Source organism: Gracilinanus agilis, chromosome 4 (assembly GCF_016433145.1).
Source record: "Gracilinanus agilis isolate LMUSP501 chromosome 4, AgileGrace, whole genome shotgun sequence".
Classification (NCBI taxonomy): domain Eukaryota; kingdom Metazoa; phylum Chordata; class Mammalia; order Didelphimorphia; family Didelphidae; genus Gracilinanus; species Gracilinanus agilis.
This window is the reverse complement of record NC_058133.1, coordinates 368,760,973-368,788,598: the sequence shown is the minus strand read 5'-3', so window position 1 is coordinate 368,788,598 and position 27,626 is coordinate 368,760,973. Positions and strand designations below refer to the sequence as shown.

At 37.6% G+C, this 27,626-nt stretch overlaps 1 protein-coding gene across 1 annotated transcript in view; it reads right to left on the bottom strand.

The window, feature by feature from the left end:
* NT5DC1 (5'-nucleotidase domain containing 1) overlaps positions 1–27,626 on the bottom strand; it is a 246,551-nt gene that overhangs the window by 40,054 nt on the left and 178,871 nt on the right. The window contains exons 10-11 of the mRNA XM_044676784.1: positions 5,706–5,824; positions 3,351–3,509 (exon numbers count right to left, since the gene is read on the bottom strand). Of these exons, the coding sequence (XP_044532719.1) occupies positions 3,351–3,509; positions 5,706–5,824 (278 nt within the window). The remainder of the gene's footprint in view (positions 1–3,350; positions 3,510–5,705; positions 5,825–27,626) is intronic.

Genomic DNA, 27,626 nt, shown 5'->3' with positions numbered 1-27,626 from the left:
CATTCCAAAGATGTGTTTGATAATGCTAGACGGACATTTTGGAGTTGCGGTTGGGTAGACAGACCTACAAAAAGACCAATTGCTTTATTTTTAGAAATACTTGTATAAGAGCATGGAATTTGCAAACAGGAGGCCTGTGTTATCATCCTGGCTCCAAGAATTATTAGTAAGGTGTGATCATGAGTCAGTCTCAATCTCAGTAATACTTGAATTACTTTTGCTCCCAGGGTTACTGTTAAGAAAGGGTTTTATAAAACAAAATGTTACATAAGTTCAAGCTATTATTATTTGAATCTTGCTCTTAAAGAATTATTTAATCTTGCTTTTTCTGTTTAAGCTTCCATGCAAATGTCGCTACAATGATTAAACTGCAAACATCCTTCCCCATTCCCTGGTACAGGAGAATGGTTGAACAATGGACGTGCTGAAGAAGTCAGCATGACCTCATAGAAAGGGCTATGGAGTAAGAAGACCAGGGTTCTGTTGGAGAAGCATTTAATGTTCTGGGACTCAGTTTCCTCATGTATTAAAGAGGTCTTTCTTACTCTAAATCTATAATTCTATAACTATCAGGCAGTATGGTAGATACAGTGCCAGGCCTAAAGTCATCTCCCTCAGCTGTGTGACTCTGGGTAAGTTATTTAATCCTGTTTGCCTTAGTTTCCTTATTTGTAAAATGAACTGGAGAAGGAAATGGCAAACCATTCCAGTATCTTTGTACCAAGAGTCAGACAGGACTAAAAACTGACTGAACAACAACAACAAAATCCATTAAGCTCTATTCAAAATGTTCCCTGTTCTTATTCCAAACTTTTAGCTCCTATTCAAACATTTGCAAATGAAAGTGACATGGAAATTCTCTGCTGAATGTGTGCCCACCCAAGAGTTTCTCTAGAAAGGAAATTCCTGTCAATTTTTCAGAATTCCAATTCAAGTCTAAGCAAGTCAAAACTATATTTCAATAGACCAATAAAGGAACTACAATTGCTGCCTGCACATGCAGAAATGTAAAATTTCTGATTCATCTTAACTCATGGCCTATAATGATAACTTGAGAAGGTCCGGTTAATTTTTTTTTAATTCCACTTACTGAGAAGTTATTGCTTTACTTGTGGTGAGTTAAATAACTGGAAATATGGTATGAAATACTTGTGTGATCAAAATTTCCACTGACAACACAATTTGCATTTACCCTCTGTGGTCTGCTGACTAACACATTTGGTTGGAAAGAAATAATCTCTATTTTTCTTAGCAATAATAAAACAAAAAAATCCTTCCCTTACTGCCCCCCACCAAACACACACACACACACACACACACACACACACACACACACACACACACACACACACACACACAAACTTTCTGTTTGTCCTTTTTAGGGGAATGTTTCCCTCTTAGCAGGATAGTTAAAGATGTTTGTATCTCCTCCCTCTCCCCTCCAAGGTACAGGGAAGATTATGAACTCTAATGACTGGCGATATTTTCTTCCTGGCTTTGATGTTTTCTACTGGCCATGGTATTGGAAACACACTGTCCAGAGGACTACAATTGATGCTGAGATTAAAAGCTGGGAAAACACCATAGAAGAATCTGATTGTTCTGGGCTAGGATTCTAAGTTTCTGTCTGTAAAAGTACAACTAAAACAATAATAAACAAGTCAGTTACTTCATTCATCCCAAATCTCAGAGCCAACTGCTCAATTTTTACTTATGTGACAAAGGATTTCCCAAAAGGTAACAAACAGGTGCAAATATGTATGCAAGCTGGCATAAGACCTCTGCTAAGAAAAAAAGGGTTTACAAATAACAAAAAGTCCCTTCTACTACAAACAAAACACAAATAAAAGTAGGCATTCAATTTTGCCAGGGTCACTTCGGAACAGAGAATTATAAGAATATTCTGGAGTTTGGGGTCTTTGAAGAAAACATCTTTTCTTTCCCATGCCAGGGACACATCATCATTGTGCATTATAAGTCTGAACACAAGCTGTTACTGAATGAGCTAGGAGACCCCTTTCTAACCCTCTGGTGCCACTTGCCCCTCTCGCATCTAAGGTCCTTTAGCTCCCTCTGTTGCTATTCAAAGACCAGGCCCACCAGCAATGACACATTTTTTCAATGCCTCCATTGGAAGTGGGGATTAAGGAAGGGCTATTTCTGAGAACCCATCCCCTCCTCTCTCCATTCATCCATTTTTATACTAACCACAGCAGCATCAGGGGAGATGTCCAGTGTAGAGAAGTTGCCTCCCTTCTAGGGAAAAGACACAGTAGCCAGACCCTTAGATGAATTCTATTATTCAATATAAAAATGGTCTCTTGTCCACTTTAATATTTCATAGTATAAGTTGGGGAGAAAATGATAAATCCATTTTCACTAATAAGAAAATGAGTATGAAAGGGATACAGTTTTGTCATTGCTCTGTTTCTCCCCTTGTCTTATTTTATCTTGCACTGTGCTTACTACTTCAAAACATTTTCCCCCTCCATATAAGATGGTATGTCACAATGGATAGGGCAGAGGAAATGAATCGGAAACTGGGCAAGTCATCTGACCGCTTTGTGCCTCAGTTTCCTTATCTGTAATATGAGGAAGTTGAAACCTATAGTCCCTGAGGTTCCTTCTAGCTCTAAGTCTATGATTCTCTAAGTTCCCCTCAGCAAAAGCCCATCTGTAACCTTGCTAAATCAAGAAAGCCACCTTGAACCTCTTTTTAACCTAAACAAGACAAATCTCTACTTTATCTCACCCTGAAGGAACTCACGGAATGCTAAACATCTTTAAACTTTTCCCTATTTTAGTTATTAAATCCAGACCTGGATGAGACTCACTTTTAGCTGGTAGTTTCCTTCTATATTAATTATTGTCACTACTTTAAATCTCACTCTTCTCCTCCCACCCCGCAAAGACATAATTTTTCTATTTAGAAAGGATATAGTTTTTTTCCAATAGTTCTCTATCCTAGCAAAAGTTTGTTGGCTAATTAGCAAGCTTAATGAAGCACCTAGGTTAGTTAAATCTGACAAATGAAGAAACAGGGAATGAATTGCTTTCTTGGCCAAGCAAAGACAACATATAGTACGAGTCACGTGATTCAGCATTTGGCTTCACTGGTATCCCTCAGTATGCATGTGGTGCCTCAGAAGAGACTGAAAAGCAACATTCAATGAGGAGAGGAATCAGGACTATGTCACGTTACCATCACTTTGAAATTATCAGTAAGATATGCTCCAGAGAGCCAAGCTAACATAGAGATCACTTGCCAAAAGATTTTTTCATTCTTGGCACAAGTGGCTTCTAAGATATTTTAAACATGAAGGTTTTTCTTTCATGTAGGGAACTCTTACCTCATACTTTCCTTTCTTCTCCAAAGGTTCAGATTCATTCCTTTTAGGCACTGTGTCTTCATTCTCTCTGAGTTCTTCTAAGATGAGGACTGTCTCCCAGTTACTATAGTAATGGGCTGGGAAAATATCTGAATGCATGCTGTCACCAAAATAAACAACCTGTTGGTCAGACAGCAAGTTAAAAATGGGCTATATGTTTGGGAAAGCCAAGTTCTTCTCTCCATGCTCCCATACTGGAGGGAGGGAGGGGAAGAGAGAGACAGAGTCAGAGACACAAAGAGAGAAACAGAGAGAGACAGACAAAGAAGAGAGATAGGGAGAAACATACAGAGAGAGAGAGAGAGAGAGAGAGAGAGATAGGAGAAAAAAGAGACAGAATACTTCCATAAAATCTAAGGAAAATCTTCACCCCCCTCCCCAAATGCCATGGAATGTAATATGTATTAGTTCTACAAATATTTTGACTTGGCAAATGATCCAATAGCCCTTCCATCTTTGTGACCCTGGGTACTTTTCTTGCTTTACCTTTTCAATGCAATTGCAATACCAAAGGGGGAAAAATACAGCATCTGTATGTTATTTAAATCATAGAATCTCAGAGACCAAAGGAGCTTCTGAGGTTACTGAGTTCAACTTGGATCAGTGAAGAAAAAAAGGAATTCCCTATACAACATCCTGAATAAGTGATCAACCACTGTTTGAACTCTCCAGATACAAGGAATTCTGTACCTCCTGAAGCAACACATTCCACTCTGAGAAAGCATTAACTGTTAGCAAATCAACAGATACTTAGGTACCTGCCAACTGGAAGGCCCTGTAAGTAACATGGAGAAAGAGAAGATGGCAATAAAAATTACTAAGAAACATCAATTGAAAGTGCCTGTGCAGTCTCAACAATGTCATTTTTTTATAAAGAAAAATTAAACTGTACAGAACTTTTATTGTTCTAATCTGGAAAAAATCCCTTTTAAAATTTCAGAGCCAAGAAAGTTTTAAAATTTCAGTCATCAAATAAAATGATAAGTTAAAGACCTTGCTAAAGAAACCTTATCACAACTAGTGTCTCTTTTATAAACTGCAATAAGTTTTCTTACAAGGAGTAAGACATTTTTCTTGACTTGGGTGATACATTTAGAAAGGAAATAATGTTTTTTCTATTTTTCTCTAATAGACAAAGACTGCATTTTTCATTGTGATCAGGAAAAATGGAACAACTGCTTCTTTATTTTTTGTAGTTATCAAAGAGGATGAAAGGAATCTTAAACATCACTTAGTTCAATCCTCTCATTTTATGGAGGAGAAAACTCAGGACCAGAAAAATGTAGTCAATCTGCCCAGGGTCCTACAAGTATTAACTAGTAAGTTCAAGTTCAAAAACTTGGATTCCAGTTTTCTTTGCACGGAACTATGTTGTCTCTCTGTTGCTATCACACTTATTCTGGCCACTTCTAGCGAATGTCTTTTAGACTTTGCTTCCTCCTCCTCATTTAGAACATTTCATTGCTCCATATTACAGATGAGGGAATGCACCAATTGAAAGTAGTCTAGGTTTAGCCTGACAAGATGGTGGGTTCATTAAATAACTAACATTAAATTAATCATCAATTAAATTATTATTATATATGATATAACAATAATATAAATTAAATAATTAAAATTAAATTATCAAAAGTTTTGATTTAAAATTCCTTATTGAACTATTTCCAAGTATAGTGCAAAAGCCCTGTTTATATTTTTTAAAAGGCTTAGGATAGGCAATAATGAAATTATTTTTCTATGTATTCATCCTGGCATGGGATTTCATGAAGCTAGTTGATTCTTCAAGACTGCTATTAGCACATGAGCTTTGGCAGATCGTACTGATTTGAAAAGGCTTCAGATACAGGCCAAGGAAATTACTAGGGGATAGATTTTAGGTTCCCTAGAGATAACTTTTACTCTTTTTCTTTGTATTCCCAAGGGCAAGTATGATGTTTATCACATATCATATCATAAAGTAGGTGCTTAATGTCTCTTGATTGATTCTTGATTGTGGATTTGTTAAATGAGGACGAACTTAACTAAGTAAGGTTAGGTACCAAAAAGTAGATCACTAGGAGATAACATTTTTTTTTTTTTGATATAAGGACATATAAAGATTATCTACTAAGGTGTGAAGGAGCACAGGGGTCCTCAGCAGTGACAGAGTAGATTCTTCACTTTAGGATAATAGATCTACAAATATTTAGGAGTTCTGAGATGACCCATCAGTGGATCACTGAAAGGCAACTGACTACTGAATTATTGTTGTAGATTATATTTATTTGTTAACACCTACAACTAGTTATCAGGGTCTCAAGTTCCCTTATAAGATACCTTGGGCTGTGCCTTGCCAGTCATCTTCTTGAGGAGTTCATACAGCTGGTCAGAATTTCCTTGGGAATACCAGCCAGGTTTCTCTAGACTGGGCAGAGCATCTTGTTCTTCATCATTCTCTGAAATGACAAATGACAAAACCTTATCCTTGGAGGCAACTAAATGAGGTAATGAGGTAAACTGATCTAACTGCTTCAAAAGAGAGTATAATAGGTATCTGGTGGTCTGATGGTTGGAATGATTGAAATGAGAGATAGAAGAATATAAGAGATGAAGACGGTCTAGACCTGTGATTCCATTGTGGGAGAGTATTCACAGATGAAGAAATTCTCTCTGGCAATGTGGGTTGGCAATTTCACCAAGGGATAGTGGTTTTTGTTTGCAAAAGGCAAATAAAGTAAATGTACTGGCCTAGAGGAGCCAGTTACTGGCTTTGCTGCTTCTTGTGTTTGTTCTTCCCTAAGCAAAGGTAGACAATACTGAACAAGATATCTCTAATCTTGGTGTCAAGTCAAGGAGTGTTTATGAAGCATCTTCTTTGTGTCAGGTACATAGGATACAAGGAAAGGCAAAAAGTCCTACTTCTCAAGGAGCTCACAGATTAATAGAGGAGAAAAAAATGCAGGAAGTCTGTACAAATAAGCTATACAGCATACACGAGGGAAGGGTCTCCTGGGCAAGGCACTAAGATTAAGGAGGACGTAAGGAGATTAAAGCTTCTTACAGAGGGGTTTGAAGGAAGCCAAAGGAAGTCAGAAGGTGGAGATGAAGGCAGGGCAGGGGGACAATTCCAGGTATAAAGGAGAACTAGAGAAAAAACTGAGAGTTAACGAGGAACAGCAATGAGGCCAGTACCACTAGATTCTTGAATATGTGGAGGGTAGTGAAGTAGAAGACTAGAAAAGTAGAAAGGGACCAGATTATAAAGGACTTCTAAAACCAAACAGGAGATTTTGTATTTGATCCTAGAGGTAATGGGGAGTCTCTGGAATGGTTTATAAGGTGGTGACATGGTCAGACTTGTGCTTTAGGAAGGTCAGTTTGACCACTGAGAGGAGAACAGATTGGGGTGGAGAGGAAAGTTAGACAGAGAGACAAACTAGTGGAATATTGTAATGGTCTAGGTGTGAGGTGATCATGATGAGGACCTGAACTATGGTGGTGGCAGTGCCAGAAGAGAGAAGGTGACATATAAGACAGATGTTACCAAGGCAGAAACAGCAGGATTCAGCAACTACTTGGACATGAAGGGTAAGAGTGAGGCGTCTGGATGACTGTATAACGGTATAGGTAACTCTGAAAGAGGGATAGGTTTTGGGAGAAAGACAAAGGGTTGTGTTCTAAGATGCCAGGAGCCATTGGGTTACTCATTAGGGGGTGGAGGGTTACCTGGAAGCAGAAAGAATTGTGATGTATTGTCCAATGTGATAAAACAGTAATAATAATTAATAATAATAATAATAATATTTATATAGTACCTACTATGTGCCAGGCACTGTCTTAAGCAGTGATGGGCAAACTGTTTAAAGAGGGGGCTAAAGGAAAGGAAATACTCCTCTGTCACTCTGTTTCTAAGGCAACTCTTTTGAAGTTTCATTGTATTGTATCCTACTCATTGTATTTGTCAGATTAGGAATAATGTCTAGCTGCCGGATAGAACATTTCAGGGGGTCGCATCTGGCCTGTGGGCCGTAGTTTGCCCATCACTGGTCTTAAGCATAATAATGATAACTAACACTTATACAGTACCAACTATGTGCCAGGAACAGTATTGAGCATTTTACAAATATCTCATTTGATCCTCACAACAACCCTGAAAGGTAGATGTTATTATTATCTCCATTTTACAGGTGAGGAAACTGAGACAAATAGGGTAAGTGACTTGGCTATGGTCACACAGCTAGTAAGTATCTGAAGTTAGATATGAACTCAGGGTCTTGCTGACTCCCTAGCCATTATGCTACTTAGTTGCCCCTAGAGCTATACTCTTAGAGAGTACTACCATGGATGAGATCATAAACCCACTGAAGTATCAAAAAAGAATTATAGAATAATTAAGGGATAATAGAGTTGGATAGGGCCTCAGAAATCACTTAATACAACCCCTTCATTTTACAAATAAGGAAAACCTACTCCTAGAGAGATTAAGCGATTTTCTCTGTAGATACATAGGCTTTTTATTGGTTCATTAGAGCCAAAGTCTTCTAGGTAGATTTTTCACATGGCCACTTATTATAACATTAACCTCCCATGCACTTACTCTGTATTGTATTTTAATTATTTAAGGTCATTATGTTATGTTATCCCTGATTGATTACTTTAGGAATAGGTTCCTACAGCTATCACTAACTTCAGCACTAGGAAAGTGGCAAAGAAAATTGATTTCAGTTGTTTTACTCTATAGATATGTCATGTGTAGAAAAGGATTCTGGCTTAAACCTTAAAAATATATTGAGGACAATAAACTTATAGGATTAATTTGAAAAGCTAAGATAAATGATTTTCAGAGTGAAGTAATAGTGAAAAGAACAACTTATGGTACCCAGTGATTGCCAGAGTAAATCTACCCTTTCCAAGACTATGATATGCCACCACTTCAAGGTAGCTGTTGCAAATATAGAAATATGCTACTGGATCCAGACTGTGTCTATTCTGAGGCCATTTTTGGTCAGAAAAGACCTTGCAGTAGAGTGCAATGACTTAAATGACTTCCAAATCAATTCTTAAAGCAAGCATCAGATAGAATTCAACAACTAAACTGTCTTCTAAAGTCTTTGGATTGATCTAAAATCTCCCCAGAGAACTGTAGACCCATCTGGACCAAACAGTTCCTTTGTTTCCAGCAATTTCATTTTAGCTTCCAAACAATCAGATTATTTGTATACTCATGAAGACAAAAGGACTGGAATTGCACTCTTTTCATATTCTTCCCACAACACCCACTCTATCCTGTAAGTCAGGAAATTGTTATCTTTCCAGTTTAAGGAAGTCCATTAAAATGATCAATATTACTGATAAGGAAACAGTAAGTTTAAATAGAGTAAATATATTACCACCAAATATATCACCATGCAGACTCTGTTTATGATGAAATGGCTAATGTTTTTTTTTTTTTTTTTTAAACCCTTGTACTTCGGTGTATTTTCTCATAGGTGGAAGAGTGGTAAGGGTGGGCAATGGGGGTCAAGTGACTTGCCCAGGGTAACACAGCTGGACTAATGTTACTTTTGATCATGATGAATCACTTTCCATACTATAAAGATGTAATAAAGCTAAACCAGAGTAGTAACTTCAATTCAGTGTGGTATTTAACTAACTAAAAGAATATAGGATACACACCAAAATATTCAATATTCCTATTGTAGTACTTTTTGTGGTAGTAAATAACTAGATACAAAGCAGGTATCCTTTGATTGGGGAATGGTTAAAGAAACTGGGGTACATTAACATAACAGAATACTCCTATGCCATAAAAATGATGGATAAGAATTTAGAGAAACATGGGAAGACTAAATATGTATTGAAGTAGAGTGAAATAAGAGAATCAGGAAAAAAAGAACCAATATAGGTATATATGTAACAGTAAAGAAAAGATATGTGTGTGTATGTATATATATAGTCAAAAATACACATCTCTCCTTTCCTTGAAGAGATGGATGATTATGGGTGTGAAATAGTGTTTATAAAGTCATACTTAGGTGATTTGTTGATTGGTTTTGTTGAAAATTTTTTCTTCTTAAGTCTTTGTTATAAGGAAGGACTCCTTGAGATGTAAGATAAGGGATAGGGAAAGAAATAAAGTGATATGAAATAGAATTGAGTTTTTCCTTATCTCAATTGATCTTCTACACAAGCGCCATAAACATACATTGACTTCTCTCTCTCTCTCCACACACAGACAAAAACACACATGTATAAAAAAATCACTGATTATATATATGTGTGTGTATGGGTTTATATATCTACATAGCTATAGACTACATGCACATATATAATGGACACATGACAGAAACCAGGCAGTGTTTTTTTTTCTATTTCTAATTTTTTTCCATAGAAACTTTTCTGTCAAATATTGGGAACTTTGACTATACTTTCAGGATGGACATTAAGTAGAAGAGAGGGAGACTAGAAGGGGTATGCCTGAAAAATAGAAAGAAGCTAGACTGGACTGAAGATTGAAAGAAGGGGAATGGTGTTTAATGAGGTTGGAAGATATGATATGGTTAGACCTAGATTTTGGGGAAAGTCATTTTGGCAACTGTGTGAAAAACAGACTGGGATAGAGAAAGACATGCTTAAAAATTATTTTTATATATAAATACATAAAAGTATACACACACACATATTTGGGATCTTTGTATCTGTGTCTGACATTCAATAGACACTTGATAAAGGGTTGTTGATTGATTAAATGCCTTTCCTCCATACAGTTTTCCCTTCTTTCCTTTCCATCCCTCACAGAGCTACCAAAATAATTTTCCTATGTACAGATTTGACCATGTTATTACCTTCCATATGGGTACAAACCCCTTTAGCCCCACATTTAAAGACCTCCATGATTTTGTTCCAGGCTTCCTTTCTAGTTGTATTTCACTGTGTTGTCCTTCAGGTACTTTTTATTTTAGCCAAATTTGGGTATCATTTATTCCCCAAACTTGTCTTGGTCTCAATGTTGTGTGCATTATTTCCTACTATTGAAATTCTCTTCCTTGAAGGTACAGATAATCTCTCTCAAGAAGCCTTTCCCTTATCCTCCTTGGTTGAAAGTTATCTTTCCCATCCTGTAGTTCTTTCTTTTTTAAACCCTTCCCTTCTGTTTTAGAATGGATACTAAGTATGGGCTCTAAGGCAGAAGAGCTGTTCTATCTTCTAGGGGCTAGGCAATTGGGGCTGAGTTGCTATGGGTCATACATCTAGGAAGTGTCTGAGGTCAAATTTGAACTCATCTCCTGTCTGGAGACAGGCTGGTTCCATCCCACTGAGTCACCTAGCTACCCCACCCCATCCAGTATTTCTTAGAGCATTTTGTATAGATATTCCTTTTCATTCTATTTTATATCTATTTGTCAATATCTCATCTCTCCTATTAAGTCTTTAAGCTCTTTAAGTATGTAAACTGTTTTTTTTTTTTCAGCTTTCTGGTTCTCAGAGTTTCTCCAAATTTAACTGAAAAATGGACAAAAAAAAAAGAAAGAAAAAACTTGGATATAGAAAAGAAAGGGGAAATTGGAAAAGGCCTATTATAGAAGGTGAGATATGAGTTGAATTTACTAATTAAAAACATTTTATTAATGTAATCAGGGAAAAAGCATCTACTACAAAGTAAATCACCTAAAAAAGAAATCATTTACTCATTCATTCATTACTTAAGAGTTAACAGAAACCAGGGCGTGTTTTTTTTCCCCTTTCTGTTTTCAATTTTTTTGTTTTGTCTTCATAAAAATTTTTTCTGCTGAATAAAGGAAAACTTTGTAGTTTCTGAAGAGAAAAAGTGAAGACAGTTGAGAGAATGAAGAAATAGTAAACATAGTGAATGACATTGGTCAAACAAATTTTATTGGTGAGGGGGGAAGTGAAAGCTGATTTTTGTAGACTATTTGCAAACAGTAGAGCTTTTGGGCTCTACCATTTAGTAAACAGATTCTCACCCCCATCTTAAGCAAAGTAATTTATATTTCTATACACAAAATCATTTTTCTACTTTCTTCATTTTCTCATTCTGTATTTATTATTTTGTAATATTTTTCTTCTTTGCTCCTAAGAGTCTTAGAAATACCCTTTTATTTTATTTTATTTCTCCAGTGAAAAATAGTTGATTTAGATCATTAGATCATTTAAAAAAGGAGACAGCATAATGCTGAATATTAGTCAATTTCCTTAATTTGTTTTGTTCCCATATTGTTGGAATGATTTCTTGAGATTATGAATCATGAAAATCTGCTTCAGAAATAGTAGCCACACTGTTTTCAATGGTAGGATGAAGTGCTTACCTCCTATGGGTTACAAAATGAAACCAGGATATGGATTTGGGGAAGGGGGGGTTAAGTTTGTCTTAAGCATTTTTATTTTCCAAGTAACCTAAATCTTCCCCAAAGTCAGAAACAGCAGCTATTCCCCTTTCCCTCATCTGCTACCAACAGCAGGGAGTTCACTCAGAGGTCAGAAATGTTATAACTATTACCTCAACTGGAAGAAAGTAAAGAAGACCTCTGAAGTAAGCACAACTAATGTGGACTTTTCACAACGTAGGAGTGATAAATCAATGGGATGCTTCAAACTTAGTGCATATAAATAATGCTTGCACAACCTCAAAGTAAAAAGAGCAATAAAGAGGATTTTAGAAGTCCATAAGAATAAGTTTTGTGAACTTGTGGTTACTCTTCATTAAAAATATGCAAAACAACTAGTGTAGTAATAATGCTAATTACTTAAAACCATCTTGATTGTTAAAACAAAAATTTTTTTCTCTATTTTTAAGGTTAGATATATTTTTATCTTCAAAGATGAAGAAAGTCACATATATTACCCAAAAGGTTTATAAAACTGAGCTGAACTTATTTCATGACATTCAATTTTTTTAATTAAGTAGAGGTTTCGATAGAGTTGAGAGTGCCTAGATGTTTGAACACAAAAGTTAATTTATATTCATCATACAATTTCCAATATACTTACTATTACAGGTACTTTAGAACTTGTTTATGATGGGTTTGTTGGGGGTAATTGATATTCTTTTGGCCCCAAAGGGGTTAACATACACTCAAAAGTATTGTTACTAATAGAAGAGAATATTTCATTTATTCAGTAGATTGCCTGGCTCCTTAAGAGAGATATATGCTAAAAATAGGGATTCAGTTCCAAGGTTAGGAAGTGATCATTTCAATTTATTAATAGTAAATGAGTCTGAAAGGGATTTTAATAACATATGTAATCATTTAATATTTTAAAGTATAAAATATAATAAAAATGCCATAAGAGCTTTCCTTATTATCATTAATTTATGTACAATAATTCTAATGCTATGAATCCTTTTTGATATAGAATGTTTTCAACTTGTGGTAGGAGAGATGGGTTAAATGATGACATGGCTACAAGGTCACACTTCATTGAATAGTGTACAAAGAGGACTGATAAATGAATTTCTGTCAACGTGGATGAAGACACAACAAATAGCAAATTTGTGGATGACCAAATCTGAAAGAGATAGTTTCAAATGATCGAATCTAGAAGAGATAGTTCCATATGACAAAATGAGGATTTGTAAAGGCCTCAGAATGTTAGCACAATGAACAAAAACTAATTAAAAATGTAGAGTCCTGCACTTAAATTCAAAAAATAAATTAGAGGATGGGAAAGATGTGCCTTGTTTAAGCAGGCTGGGTCAACTACATAGCATTTCCTCTTCACTGTCATCCTTTCTTTTATTTGGTATTTCCTCTACCATTTATTATTATCAGGTAAACTGTGCTCACAAAGAGCTATTTCTGAAATGACTGCTATAAGGATCACCAGCTTATTAAATACAAATTCAATAAGGATTTATTAAATACCCATTATTAGGTACTATTATACTGAGCACCAGGGATATTCAAATCTCAAATGCCTCTATGATCTCACATAAATTCAGAAGCCCCAGCCAGCTATGCAGATCACAGCCTGTATATACTGAACTACCCTTGGTGCCTCTCTTTTCAGTTTCCCCCAAAGTTTGCTATGGGGAGTTCATCCAATATGCCAGCAGCCTTTCTTCTCTTTGTCCTGACATCATGAAGAGATCAGTGGATCTCCTGGCTGTGTACCTGACATCCTTTTTCCTTGCCCTCTGACTACCACATCTTTTCTTTTTGTCATATAATTCCTTAGTGACATCCTTTATATTCTTTCTGGTTCTTCTTTAAGTTTCTTGTTGGTTATATGTTGCAACCCACTCACATCTACCATAGGCCTCTCCTTTGTCCCCTGAGTGATACTCCTCTTTGGTTCTTTGGAGGCAGGGATATTCCATTTCTCATTGCCACAGAATAACATTAAAAATGGAGCACTGCGTATAACTAAACAAAGATGAGGCAGCTAGGTGGCACAAAGCCCTAAACTAGGAGTCAGAAAGAACTGGGTTCAAGTCTAGTTTCAGATGCTTACTAGCCATATGACCCTGGGTAAGTTATTTAACCATTTCTCCATCCATAAAATGGGGAAATAATAGCACCTACCTCCTAAGGTGGTTGTGAGAATAAAATAAAATAATATTTATCAAGTATTTTCTCAATTTTAAAGTGTTATATAAATGCTAGCTCCTAAAGAGGAAAATAATCTCAACTTCTTTGGAGCTTATATTTTGTCTCTCATATCAAATAATCCATGGAATTTTTTCTTTGCCTATTGCCTTTGGACACACAGGAAAATAAAAACAGAAACAATGTAACCAACTTTTTTATTCACTTCTCCAAGGAACTTAAAAGATTTTCTTCTGATTTTATTAAAAAGTATATGTGAATAAAGATGCAATTTAATTCTGCTAACAGGAAGGTAGCTTCTTTTTCAAAGATTGCATATTAAGAACAACAAGTTAAAATAACTTGTAGATTATGCAAAAACAGAGGTGTGAAACTTGCAGCCCATAGGCCACAAGCAGCTTTCACAACTTCTGAGTGCAGCCTCAATCAGATTAGATCCAATTTTATTTGAGTTTGACAACACTGGTGTAAAGGATAGTGTGTTGCTTGTAGAGGACAGAAATCTTAGGGACCATTGTGTCTTTCTGCCTATTCTGAGGATTGCTCAAAGCACTGCCCCCTGCCCCCCCCAAAAAAAAAACCCAACAGTATTTGGTGGTTATCTGGTTATGAGCTAAAAAGAATCATGAAGATGTGTTTGAGGATACCTTGCTCTACAAATATGACTGGTTACTCAAGACATTAATGGTCAGAGAGAGAGAGAGCAGAGAGACAGAGTGAGAGAGAGAAAGAGAGAAAACAAACCCAATCAGAAATAAATTCTTTCATGCCAATTGCAAGGTCTTTTCTGGAGCATTATTTCTTTGCAATTCTAATTCTGGGCAAAATTTGTCCTGGTTTATGTGTTGTGTAAAACAGTGATGTTTGTGGAAATACATAAGACCTTGTGACATTTACTGTCCCTATCCTATATTGAGAGTCATGGAGCCAAGGCTGAATCCAGGTTCTGCTGCTATTCATTAGCATTGTGTCTTTGAATCACTCACTTAATCTTCCCAGGTCTTGGTTTCCTCCTCTGTAAAAATGAGAATTTTGGACTACATGATTAGGCTACATTAGAATTTGGAAAGGGAAAGTAAGGAATAAATGAGGAAGCAGAGAGCTCTCTTCTAGTTGCTGCATGTGTTCTCTGGTTATTCTAAATTTTTTAAGGAGTTCAAACTGAGAATGAAAGACAGATGGTGAGAAAGACAGAATCAGTTGAAGTTCTGGGCAAGGGTAAAGAAAGAGGAGGAGGAGGAGAAGTAGGAGAAATTACTACTCAAAAGAGAAAAAAGAGAATTTTGTTTTGTAGCTTTGATGGCAAGAGTGACCAAGGCATTCCCAATGATGTAGACAGCCTACAAATTAAGCCAATTTAAAAGTGAATTTTGCTCTCTGCTTATAGCAAGAATAAGGCAGCACTAAATATGAGATAATGGGCTTTAAAATACACCCTGTACTAAATTCAGAAAAAAGATGAAAAATAATATAAAAATAGCCTGAAAATATGCATAAAAATGGATGTAGAGGGGAGGTGGGGGAACCACAGCACCTTAAGATTCTCAATCCCATATAGTCATAGTGTGCTATTGATTTCAAGAAAGAAATTGAAAGAAGTAAAGAAAAAACAAGGCTGGGAGAGGGGAGACCAGAAAAGCCATTTTGGTAGGAAATTTCCTTTATATTATTTATTTCTGGGAGAACTGTTTATTTTTTTTTTTTGCCAAAATTCTGGGACATGTACAAACTGTGCTCTTATATCTTTATCATGATGATGAGCATTTTTTTAGGTTACAAGATAATTATGAAGACTTAAAAATGGGGGGGGTATAATATGCTCAATTTTAAACTTATTCCCATGACCTTAAGCCTGGTGAAAAAAGTAAATTAATGAAGCCTGGGAAGCTACTGGGGGTTAAGGAGGCAGGGAAGGCAAGAAGATAGCAATCCATCAGAACATGTTGAAACTAAACCAGAACAGTATTCTGCTGTGTGGTTTGCTTCAGAATACAACAATGTAAACACATCCCATCCTCATGACAGCATCATTGCTACATTCCTCTGCTCTCATTATGAAAGTGAAGAGGCAGGAAAGAGTGTGTTTAATATAACAGAATTTAAACCACAGAATGGACCTCGTCAAAGTATGGCTAAAAGCCTAGAAGAAAAGTTAATGTAGATGGCAGTGAAGAGTCAGAGGACAGCATGTTGTGATGGAAAAAATACTGGGATGATAATCAGAAGACATGAATTTTCTTCCCAGCCCAGTTGTGTAGTGCTATAAGGCATTTCACTGAATCTGTTTTCTCATCTGTAAAATACTACAATTAGAGCGAGGAGGGGGAGAGCAAGCACATATTAAGTGCCTGCTATGTCCTAGGTATTGTGTTATATTAGCTCATTTGGTTGCCCCAACAACCACCTTGGGAAGTAGATGCTATTATTATCCCCATTATATAGATGAGTAACCTGAAGCACATAGAGTGAGTGATTTGCCCAGGTTCATCCTGCCTAGTAAGTGTCTGAGGCAGGATCTGATCTCAGTTGTTCCAGATTGCTCTACACACTCTACCATCTAGCTGCCCTGAGACTAATATTGTAGTCTAGACCCAGTCTTTCTCTGACAGACAAAACTACTTGAGCCTCTCCCTCTTTCTGTCTACCCCATTCTTTTTCTAGAACTCTCCATATCTGGCATCTTCCATGCTTCAACCTAGAAACTTCCAGCGTCTAAGTTAACTGGTGCCTCTTCCTGTGATATTAGAGGTGGGGAAACTGATTAAACTTGCCTTATTGGACAGCAGCCTGCCGTATAAAACACCAGCTTCTCTCTTTAGCTTCCTGAAGTCTCTGAGGCATTAAATGACAGCCCCAAGATTCTCACTCAGCATACATGGGGTGCCTTGTTTCTCCCTGGGCCACCAAGGACTCCTCCCTGGGGATAAGAGCAATATCAACTACAGTGCTGGCCAAATAAGTGGACAAGTTTTTCCCAAGGCCCTACTCCATTAAGGCCATGCTAGTTTTCCCTTAACACTAGAAGGTCCAGAGGTGGCAATTGTACCAATTGATGCAAGAATATTTTTTTAATTAAAAAATAATTTTAGTATAATTTCTTCCATCTGTGCAAGTGTGAATGATTTTACTTTGAAGTAAGCATTTTCGTCCTATTATCCCTATTTTTATGTGCAAATGTATTGCTTCAATTGGCATAGCTTGGTCTTTCCAGGTATTTGAAACTCCTAGAGATTTAATTGGTCCCGGGGATTAAGGTTCAAATCATTAACTTAGGTTCCTGGTGGACTAAGTATAAAAGTCATGCCCAAACCTCCCATTGCACACTAATCTGCCTTTTCAGATGAAGAAAAATTGAGACCTTTTGTTCAGAGCTGCCTCTTCACCTCTTATCATATCACTTAGACATGTTCTCTTACTTTTCTTTTTACTCCTGTCTCTAATAAACTGGGCACCTTTCTCTTTGTCTCCTTGATAAGGCAAACCTCTCTTTATGAATCCTTGATTTCATTTTTTCTCATCCTCCGTAGCAGATTGTTCGCACTATCATCTCTACTTTCTTTTCTTTTTCTTTTTCAGTACTATTTTATTTTTTCCCAATTACAAGTAGAAACATTAAAAAAAATGAACCCTTACTTTCCATTTTAGAATCAAAACTAAGTATTGCTTCTAAGGCAGAAAGTGGTAAGGGCTAAGCAATGGGGGTTAAATGACTTGCCCAAGGACAGTGTTTGAGGACAGATTTGAACCCAGGACATCCTGTCTCTAGGCCTGGCTCTTTATCCATTGAGCTAACTAGATGTCCCTAGAAATAATTTTTAACATTTCTTTTCTCACATTTTGAGTTCCAAATTCTCTTCCTCCCTCTCCTTGAGATGGTAAGCAATCTGATATATGCTATACATGTATTATCATGCAATACATATTTCCATATTCATCATATTGTGGAAAAAGACACATCATGAAATAAAAAAAAACTCATGAAGAAAATAAAGTGAAAAATAGTAAATTTCAATCTGCTTTCAGATTACAATAATTCTTTCTCTGGTGGTGGACAGGATGGTTCATCATTTGTCCTTTGGAGTTGTCTCAGATCACTGTATTGCTGATATAGCTAAAGCACTTAGAGAATCTAACTGTGGGCCATGCTCTCCTGGTTCTGCTCACTTCACTTTGCCTCAGTTCATGTCTTTCCAGGTTTTTCTGAAACCTTCCTGTGTATCAATTCTTATAGCACATAAGAATTTCATCTCTTCTTACTAACTTTCAAACTCTCCCTATCAAATGGCTCTTCCCCTGCTGCCCATACATGTTCATATCTCTCCTCTCTTTAAAAACACTACATTCCTGCTAGCTACTGCTTGGTCCTTGTCTCCTGTCCTTGTCAGCTGAACTTCCTGATAAAGGCATAGGCACTGGGTGCCTGCCCTCTCCTCAGGCTTTCTTCTAAGCCCTCTGTAGACTGGTTCCAGACTCACTGGTTGGCTGGCATGCTCCTCTCCAAAATTGCCAACAATCCTTTACAGGTTAAGTCTAATGGATTTTTCTCAGCCCTTAACCTTCTTGACTCCTGTGAAGCCTTGGACACTTGATCGCTATATCCTTAGTAGCTGTGTCATGTGGCAGAAGAGGAAAACAGGTTTTGTTTGATCCTCACAACAACCCTGGGAGGTAGGTGCTGTTATCCCTATTTCACAGTCAGGAAACAGAGGTAAATAGAGGTTGGGTGATTGCCCTACGTCAAATAGCTAGTATCTGAGATTGGATTTGAACTCAGGTCTACTTGACTCCAGGCCCAACTCTCTCCAATGAACCATCTAGTTGCCTCAAGGACAAATCACTTAACCACTCTGGGCCTCAGCTTCCTTACCTCTAAAATAGGGACACTGGATGGGGTGGCCCTCAGGGTCCCTGTCAGTTCTGAGTCTGTAACCCTCTTAGATAGTCATGCCTCTAAGTTTTGAGTTTTGTTCTCTCCTGATTCTCTCCTTCCCGGCATCTTCATCCAGGCCATGGCCGCTGTCCAGGGGAGGCTTTGGAACCTCTTATTGTTTCCCTTCATAGCACTGAACTCTGTGATATCACCAGCACCTGCACATCTCAATTCTCACCTCTCCACAAAGGATGCCCAGAGCTATTATCCAGTCCTAACCCTCGCCTGAGCTCCAGCCTTGTATCACTGACAGACAGACCAGTAGGAACTAGATGCTCCCCCATCTCTAAAATTCAACATGGCCCACACAGCCTCACCATTCTCTGGGCCCTTAAGCTTGCAGCTGAGGCTTTAAGAACCCTTTGATTTCTTATTCTCACTCACCCTGTATTTTCAGCAGACCCTGTATTTTCAGTCTGCTGTCACATCCTGTTATTCTGACTTTCACAACATTTCTTCCATCTTCTTTCCTTAAGTAACACAGTTACTATTATAGTCAAGGACTGCCTCACTGCTGGCCTGCTGCAATGGCTTTCTCAATGGTCTCCCTGCCTCTCCCCTGTCTAATCCATCCTGTTCTCAGCTAAAGCAGAGATCTATATGTCACTCCCCCCCGCCCCCGACTCAGTCAGCTCCAGGGATGTTCTGTTATCTCCAAGATCAAATATAAAATCCTCCCTTTGGCTTTTAAGGCCCAACACCACCTTTTTCCCTTTTCCATTCTTTCTGGACACTGGTTTTCTTGCTCTTCTTTGAACATGTCACTCCACCCTCTACTCCCTCTTCTCTTCTCTTTTTCTTTTTTAAACCCCTTTCGTGTTAGAATCAATACTGTGTATTGGTTCCATGGTAGAAGAGCAGTAAGCGCTATGCATGGGGGTTAAGTCCAAGGTCATACAGCTAGAAAGTGACCAAGATCAGATTTGAACCCAGGATCTTCCTATACCTGACTCTTTATCCACTGAGCCACTCTCCATGATTAGAGTTCTTTCTCTTCCTACCTCCATCTTCTGGCTTCCCTGAAGAATCAGTTTGAACATTTTTATATGAAGTCTTGCCTGCCTTCTTCCCCAACTCCTCTTCAGTGCTTGTGTCTTTCTTTTGGAATTACCTCCCATTTATCCCATATTTATCTTGTACTATATAGTTTGCAAGTTGTCTCCCCCTTAAGGGCAGGGAATGTTAAAAAAGAAACAAACAACTTTCTTTGTATCCTTAGCACTTGGTAAAGGGTCTGTCACATATCAAGTGCTAATAATGTTTTTTTTAATTGATTAATTAACCAGTTGTCTTGGGTCACAGAGCCAGAAACTCTAAGGCATTATTCTAACAGGTCATCCTGACTCCAAGTCCAGCACTATATCAACCATGCCATGAACTTGTTTAATCTTTGTTTAGCTGCCATGAACTTGTTTAATCATTTTGGATGGTTAAGCCAAACTCTTCTGAGTGGTGAGGGCTCCCTCCTTGAGGTGGACAGCACAATGTTGAAGCAAACAGGAACATCTAAAAAGCCTCTGTGTGAGTCATTTCACCTTAGTTTGCTCATTTGTAAAATGAAGGAGGTTGGATTCAGTGGCCTCTAAGGTCCCTTTTAGTTTTAAATCTATGACCTTAAAAAAGTTCTGATGGCCAGATTAGGACATACAGCTGGATGGGCACCTTACAGAACTGGTGTCATTTTCTCTATCCAAATCTTTTGCAATAGTGTGGAAACACTGTAGTCCATGAACCTTTCCTCCTTGATTCTAGTCCACTCTGATCTTTCTTTTCTATGAATTTCTATGTTAAGTCTTTGTTCAGGTCATTTGGCTCTTGGCATCTACTCCTTAGTGTTGCTAACTTTCATTCTATGTGTTTAATAAATATTTGTCAAAGGACTGTCTGAATTATTTCTTGTTCTGCCTTTGAGGTTAGGAGTGGTGGTGGCAGTAGTAGTGACAGCAGCAGCAGCAATAGTAGTAGTAGTAAATAATAGCTGCTATTTACACAGAGCTTTTAAGATGAGCTAAGCACTTTACAAATATTACCTCATTTGAAATTCATCACACAACTCTGTGTTAGGAGGTAGTGCTATGCTTTTAGACAAGGTGAGAGCAAATCATTTGGCAAGTCCATTCTTCTAATAAAGAATTTCTCAAACTTTGTATTTCTAATCTATTTCTCAAACCTTCCTCTTTTAGGGTAATAATTCTATTTGCAAATAATAACAATGAAGAGCCAAGGTGGATAAAAGTTTAACTTCCAATGATCACAAATGTCTAAATTTACTCAGAGGTTGTTCAATGTTAACAGAAAAAGAATAATACTTATTATTCAAACTTAGGACAACCTGATTCTAAGTTCAGCATCCAATTCATTATGCCACTTAGTTGCGGTCTACTTACTTTATCAGGCCTAGATTTTATCATGTTTGGTTAATCTAAATTCTTTTGAGTGGTGAGGGCACCCAACTTCAGGCAATAATAATTGTAAACATTTATGTTACACTTTAATAAGGGTTGTAAAGTATTTTTCAGATATTATCTCATTTGAGCCTCCCCCAAACCCCTTAAAGTATGTGCTATTATTACCCCCATTTTATAATTTAGGAAACTGAGGCTGAGGGGGTTCAATGATTTGCCAAGACAAGATTTAAATTCAGGTCTTCCTGAATCCAAGTCCACACTCACTGACCTACCTAGTGGTACCTAGAGCTAGGTGTTAATCCCTGTGTGGACATTCATTTGCTCTGTGACCTTGGGAAGTTACTAACTCTCCAAGGGATTTGGTTTCTTCATCTGTAAAATGTGAGTTCTGAATTAGATGGGCCTTAAGATATCTTTCCATCGCTAAAGTTTCACGAACCTAAAAAAAGGTCTTTTTTATCAACATGCACTTGGTCACCATGGCAACATCCCTCTAAGACAGTCATCAAACTACTTTCACATTTAGTAAAGATGATCCCATCCTTTTATATTATACAATATTTGAAACTACATAGAAGGTCACAGGTAAGATTCAGGATTGAATTTTGGGAGTCAAGACTGATTTAATCTTAATTACTCTTAAGTATTAAGCAGAGGAAGAGGAGCTGCTCATATTTCAACCTGAAAAATATAAGGAACAGAGTTCTTTAAAGCTTTGGCCTCCAAAGAAATCTATAGTATTTATGAAAAGTGAAATTCTTTAACATCCCTGAACAAAACTTTATTGAATGGAAACAAAAGTTCATTGTTGGGAAAAATCACCAATAGAGGAGGATTTTAATTACAGTTCATTGTGTGTGTCTTGGAGAAGCAAGGTGATGAAATGAATAGAGTACTAGGCTTGGAGTCAAGACCTATGGTCAAATGTGATCTTAGATACTAGCTGTATGACCTTGGGCAAGTCACTTAATACTATTGGTCTCAGTTTCCTCATATGTAAAATGGGCTGGAGAAGGAAACTGCAAACTACTCTAGTATCTTTGTCAAGAAAACACCAAATGGGATCATGGAGAGTCAGATACAACTGAAAACAATTGCATAACAACAAATCTATCTTTTGCCCTGTCTTCTCATTGAAAAAGAACTAATATCTCGAATTTGTATCTAACCTTTGTTTTCAAATATAGTAGTGAAAAAATTACTCAAAATAAGTTTGATTAATGTGAATGCAAGCAAGGGTCACATTAAAATTATTCAAACATATTGATGAATTTGCCAGTCATGAGATCTAAGCTATGGTTCTACAGACAGGCTATTTTATAGACCTTAGTACTCAATAAAGAATATTTTTTTATAGTTCTTGCAAAGTTCAAACTGGGGACAATCAACTGAAGAATGCTAGAAAAATAAATAGTATGCGGAGGAGTCTAGGTTGTCAGATATCCAAAAAGGAAAATGAATCTGCTCTGAAACATGAACCTCTTCCACTCCAAACTTCAAAGCAGTTCCTTATGTTATGGCTTCCTGGATTTTCTTAAAAATGGAATTCATAACATTACCATTATTATTTTTTTGGGACATTTTGAATCAGACTAGAACCCTACAAGAAATTCATATGCTAATGATTTTTAATGTAAAATCAAATGTAGTGCTTTAAATAAAGGACAGAAGAGTAGTCCTTGCTGGAATTGATGGAGATTGCAAACTAATTTAGGAAGAAGGATGATATCATTTCAGGCTTATCCAAAATACAATTCTTACGTTTCCTAAAGTTAAAATGACCCTATATATCATGTTTTCTTGCACCATTGTACCACCCACATCCAACCAAATTCTGAATTTAAAATATGTAACTTCCTTTCTTGTCATGATATGATTGTATATATTACTGTTATCTGTGTTTTGCTCATCCTTCCTTTGATAATGTCTTATGTAAACTGTATATTTCACTTAAGACAGTACTGTCTGTGCTGTAGACATTTTACACACACACACACACACACACACACATGTTTATTTATTTATTGGATCAACCAATCAACAAACATTTATTGAGTGTGTACAGTGTGCTAGGGACTAGATGAGGGAGTAGGTATAAAAAAAAATTGTCCTCCTTTGTTCAACAGCACCAGTAGGAAAGAAATTCACTACTACTAATCACTAATTGCTCCAAGGTGTAATGCAAGATTGCTAGCAGAAGCCTTTTTGCTTCTGCAATTTCAGACTGTCACAGAAAGACAGTTGGAGGTCTTAGAATCTTCAGAAAGTCAGTTGGAGCCTGAGGCTATAAATAGGGTTGAAGTCCAACTGATGGGGCTTTTGCCTTCTGGCTCTCCCTTTGTCTGGGGGCTTCTGCTTTTGGGCTTGGGCTTAGCCTGTACTTATTTTGTCTTGGGGAAATTTGGACCTATCTAATTTCTCTGGACCTCTCCCTGATCTCTCCATTACATCCCTGCTATTTCCTTGAATTTCCCTTTGGGCCCTGGGAGGAAGGGTGGCTTGGTGATTGGACAGAGTGGGTTTAGATTCTGTAGGCAAGTAGGGCATCCTAAACAAGTTAACCCCAATTTAGTGATTTGATAAATACTTTAAGGGAGTCAAATCTTCCTGACTGGGAGAGCTGGCCTCTCTTGGTTTGACCCCCTCCTGTGACCCTTCCCTCACCATCAGCTTTCTCCCTAGCGGTTGTTACAAAACCCTAAACCCCTCTCTCCTTCTGATTATCTCTGACATTAATAAATTCCCTTTGTTACCTACTCAAAGCCTCTGGTGAATCACTGTATCGAAAATTAAGGCAAGGGCTGAAGAGGGAAGGAATTATTATCTTTTATTTCTTGAGGGAACAGCAGGCATCCATCTTGGCAGGGAGTACTTACCGGAGACTTCCTGCAGCCATCAGTTTCACTGGCATGGAGGAGCCCTTTTGTCTCCTCCCTCAAGGGACTTAGAAATTAACAAGAGAAGTCCTCCAGCCAGATATAAAACATTTCTGACTGGTCCAATCTCCCTGTACCTTAGAGATGCCTTCCCTGATTAAAGAACCTCAGCCCATTTCCTCAGTATCCTCTGTCTCTAGCCTCAGTGAATAAGCCCGTTTGAGCTGCCCTCCTGTATACTCCCTGTCATTCCCTTACCTTCCTATATACCACCTCATCCTTCCCTACACTCAGCTATCTCCTTCATTCCCCTTCCAAATCACCTATATCACCTTTAGCCCTCCTCACTCCCTAAATTACCTGAGACCTGCCAGATTACCCACTTCTTTATAACAAAGGTTAAGGCATTCTGGGAGTCTGCACTCTGAAAATGATACTCAAGAACAGGTGAGTTCAATCTTAAGTCAAAAAATGGTGCAAAGTCAAGAGGTATAAGGGAGAAGGGATCTAAATTTAGTGTTAGAGAATGTGGGTTTGAATCCTCCTTGATTCTTTACCAGCTGTATGACCATAGGCAAATTACTGAACATCCTTGGACCTCAGTTTTCTCATCTGTAAAATGACAGGCTTAAAAGATGCCCTTTCCCCTTGTTCATTTCCTGCTCTAAATCTATGATCCTATGATCAATCTAGGCATTTACTGAAATATCACAGTAAGAACAACAGCACCAAAAACATCTCTCCCATAAGTCTAGGGTGTCTTTTCTCACAAATACCCACACTGTAAGTAGAAGTGTGGACAACGTATGTAGAACAGACCAGTAAAGAACAATGTATAGAGAGAACATGTGTGACAAAGGCAATTTGCCCTGATGTCTTCTTGTACCTTCATTCTTGCCCGTCTGCATTCTGTGGGCTTGTTCTTTGTTTGGTTTAGTCTTCCTATTGCTTGACCATAGTCTCCAGAGTTGCCAGTGCAGGGTTTGGCCGAAATCCTAGCCTGCAGCATTGCTATCCTCTTTCAGAAAGGCACTCAAGCCTCACCAAAGGTACCATAATCTTAGTTCATCTTGTCATATGGATTTGAATCTGGAGGTGGCCTCCTGCTTCTCTAAATGGCTCCTGTGTGATTCCACTATAAGATGTCATTGCTGACACAGGGAGGCAGAGAAAAATCTCCCTTTCCCTTGCTGCACTCCCCAAGATGTATAAGGGGAAAGGTGAAGAGTAAATTTCTTAATGGCGAGTCTTTCCTCTACAGCTGGCTCCCTTCTCACTCTTTCTAAGATTTTTCTGCTAGTTTTTGAAGACCAGCAGAGGCACGGCTGATGCTTCAGTAAGCCAAGCACCAGAAGGGCCCTGTGTCCCTCAGTTGTCTTCATCCAGTGGTAGTGGTATATAATCCCTTTAGGTACAACATAACTCCCGAATTTCATCAGATTGTTCTATCTCCTATACAGATATCTTTAGCCAACTTATCGATATAAAATGTTAAAAAAAAGAACAGGACTTCTTGGGAGTAGTCCACCAAGTAGACTGAGAGACAGACAAGACACACAGAGACAGAAAGAGATATAGAGGCAGAGACATAAAGACAGAAAGACGGACACATACACACACAAAGACAAAGAGACAGAGAAAAATAGAATTTTTAATACTAGGATTATAGTTTACTCTGATTTTGAAATGTTTCTGATAAATTATTTCGTATTTGTCAGAATTTTGGGCTCAAATGCCCAGATTTAGTTTAGGTTCAATGTTGGAATGAAATGAGATAATTTTGAGTCAACAGTTAACAAAAGGAGGTTTAATTTGCTCTAAAACAGCAAGAACATGTAAGGACAACATGGCACTTTCTGAAAGCGGGGCCTCTCATCTCCACATGGAAATAAGTCTGGTCATCAGAGCAGGATAGTGAAGGACATGGTTACTCAAATAATCTTCAAAAATTCACCAAGTCCAAGGGTTTTGAATTGCTCACAGCTGGGGCTTTTTATGCCTTTAGGTTACTAAGAAGCTTGACAAGGAAGTCAGGACCAATCAGCAGTTGAGGACAGCAGTGCAAAGCTAATTCCTAAGAAGGAGGGACCAGGATTTCTTTCCATGTTGTAGTTGGGAGCAAAGAAGCTACATCACAGAAATGCTAGTAAGTATCAGTTCTGTCATTGTTCTTGTGCAGAATAAAATATAGATTAGATGATAATACACTCGAATGTATTCAAACTTATTGGATGGCTGGACTCAAAGGACGCTTGTTAATGATTCAACATCAATGTGGCAGGAAGCCACCTGTGAAGTATCCCAGGGATTTGTGGTTCACATTGTGTTGTATAACACTTTTAACCAATGACTTACATAAAAGCATCTCTGATGCTTTTATTCATCAAATGTGATTGCTAACACACTGGCCGATGGAGGCAGGATGGGAAAAAATCTTCATAGACTAAAGCCCTGAAATGAATTTAATAAGACTGAATTCATTAGAGATGAATGCCCTTGGGTATAAAACATCAACTTCGCAAGGGTATATATGAGAAAGTGTGGACAGATACCATTTTTTAAAAGATCTGGGGTTTTAGGGAATTATAAGCTTAAATAGAGCCAATAGTATAATATAGCAGTGAAAAAAGCTAATGCATATTAAGTGGGGCTTGAATGCAGCCCTTGTTGAACTTCATCTAGAATATTATGTTCCATTGCGGGTACCACAATTAAGAAAGACATGGCAACCAGGATGATAAAGGGCTTTAAGTTCATGACTTTTGAGAAAAAGTTGAAGGAACTGGGTATGGTCACCCTTAAAAAAGACTAGGAGAGGGAATATGACAGTTGTCTTTAAGTATGTGAAGGTTTGTCATGTGGAGGAGGGATCAGCCATATTCAGTTTGTACCCAGAGGACACAACACAGAAAAATTAGTGGAAATTACAAAGAGGCCAATTTAGACTTGACGTCATGGAAAACATATACACACTACAAAACTTCAACTTCTTAACAATTAGATCTTCCCATAAGAAGAATGGGCTTCCTTCTTCCTTGAAGGGCTGTAAGCAGAGGTAGGATGACTATTTGTAAGGTTTGTTATGGTAGGAATTCCTTTGTTTTTCAGGCTGGGGAAGATGGTTCCTGCCTCTTTGTGTGATGTTGGCTTTGTTTCCTATACATCACTTTCTTCTTCTGGTCCAGGTGGTCTGTTATGTATATTGATGATCAAACAAAATAAATCAAAATTTATTTCTTATAAATACTGTCTACCATGCTTTTTCCTCTTGTTACTAGATTTTCTAAAGTAAGCATATCTTTTTAATGTACAATGTTAATTCATTCCCTCTTCATTCCCCTATCTAATAATGCCTTTCTTTTGCTTAGGCAACAGTCTGGGTCATCCAAGTCATGGGTTCCAACCCATCAAGTTTAGTTATTCCTTTGAAGTCATATTTGCCTTCTTGTGTTAGGATCACTAGGTCATTTTGTTAT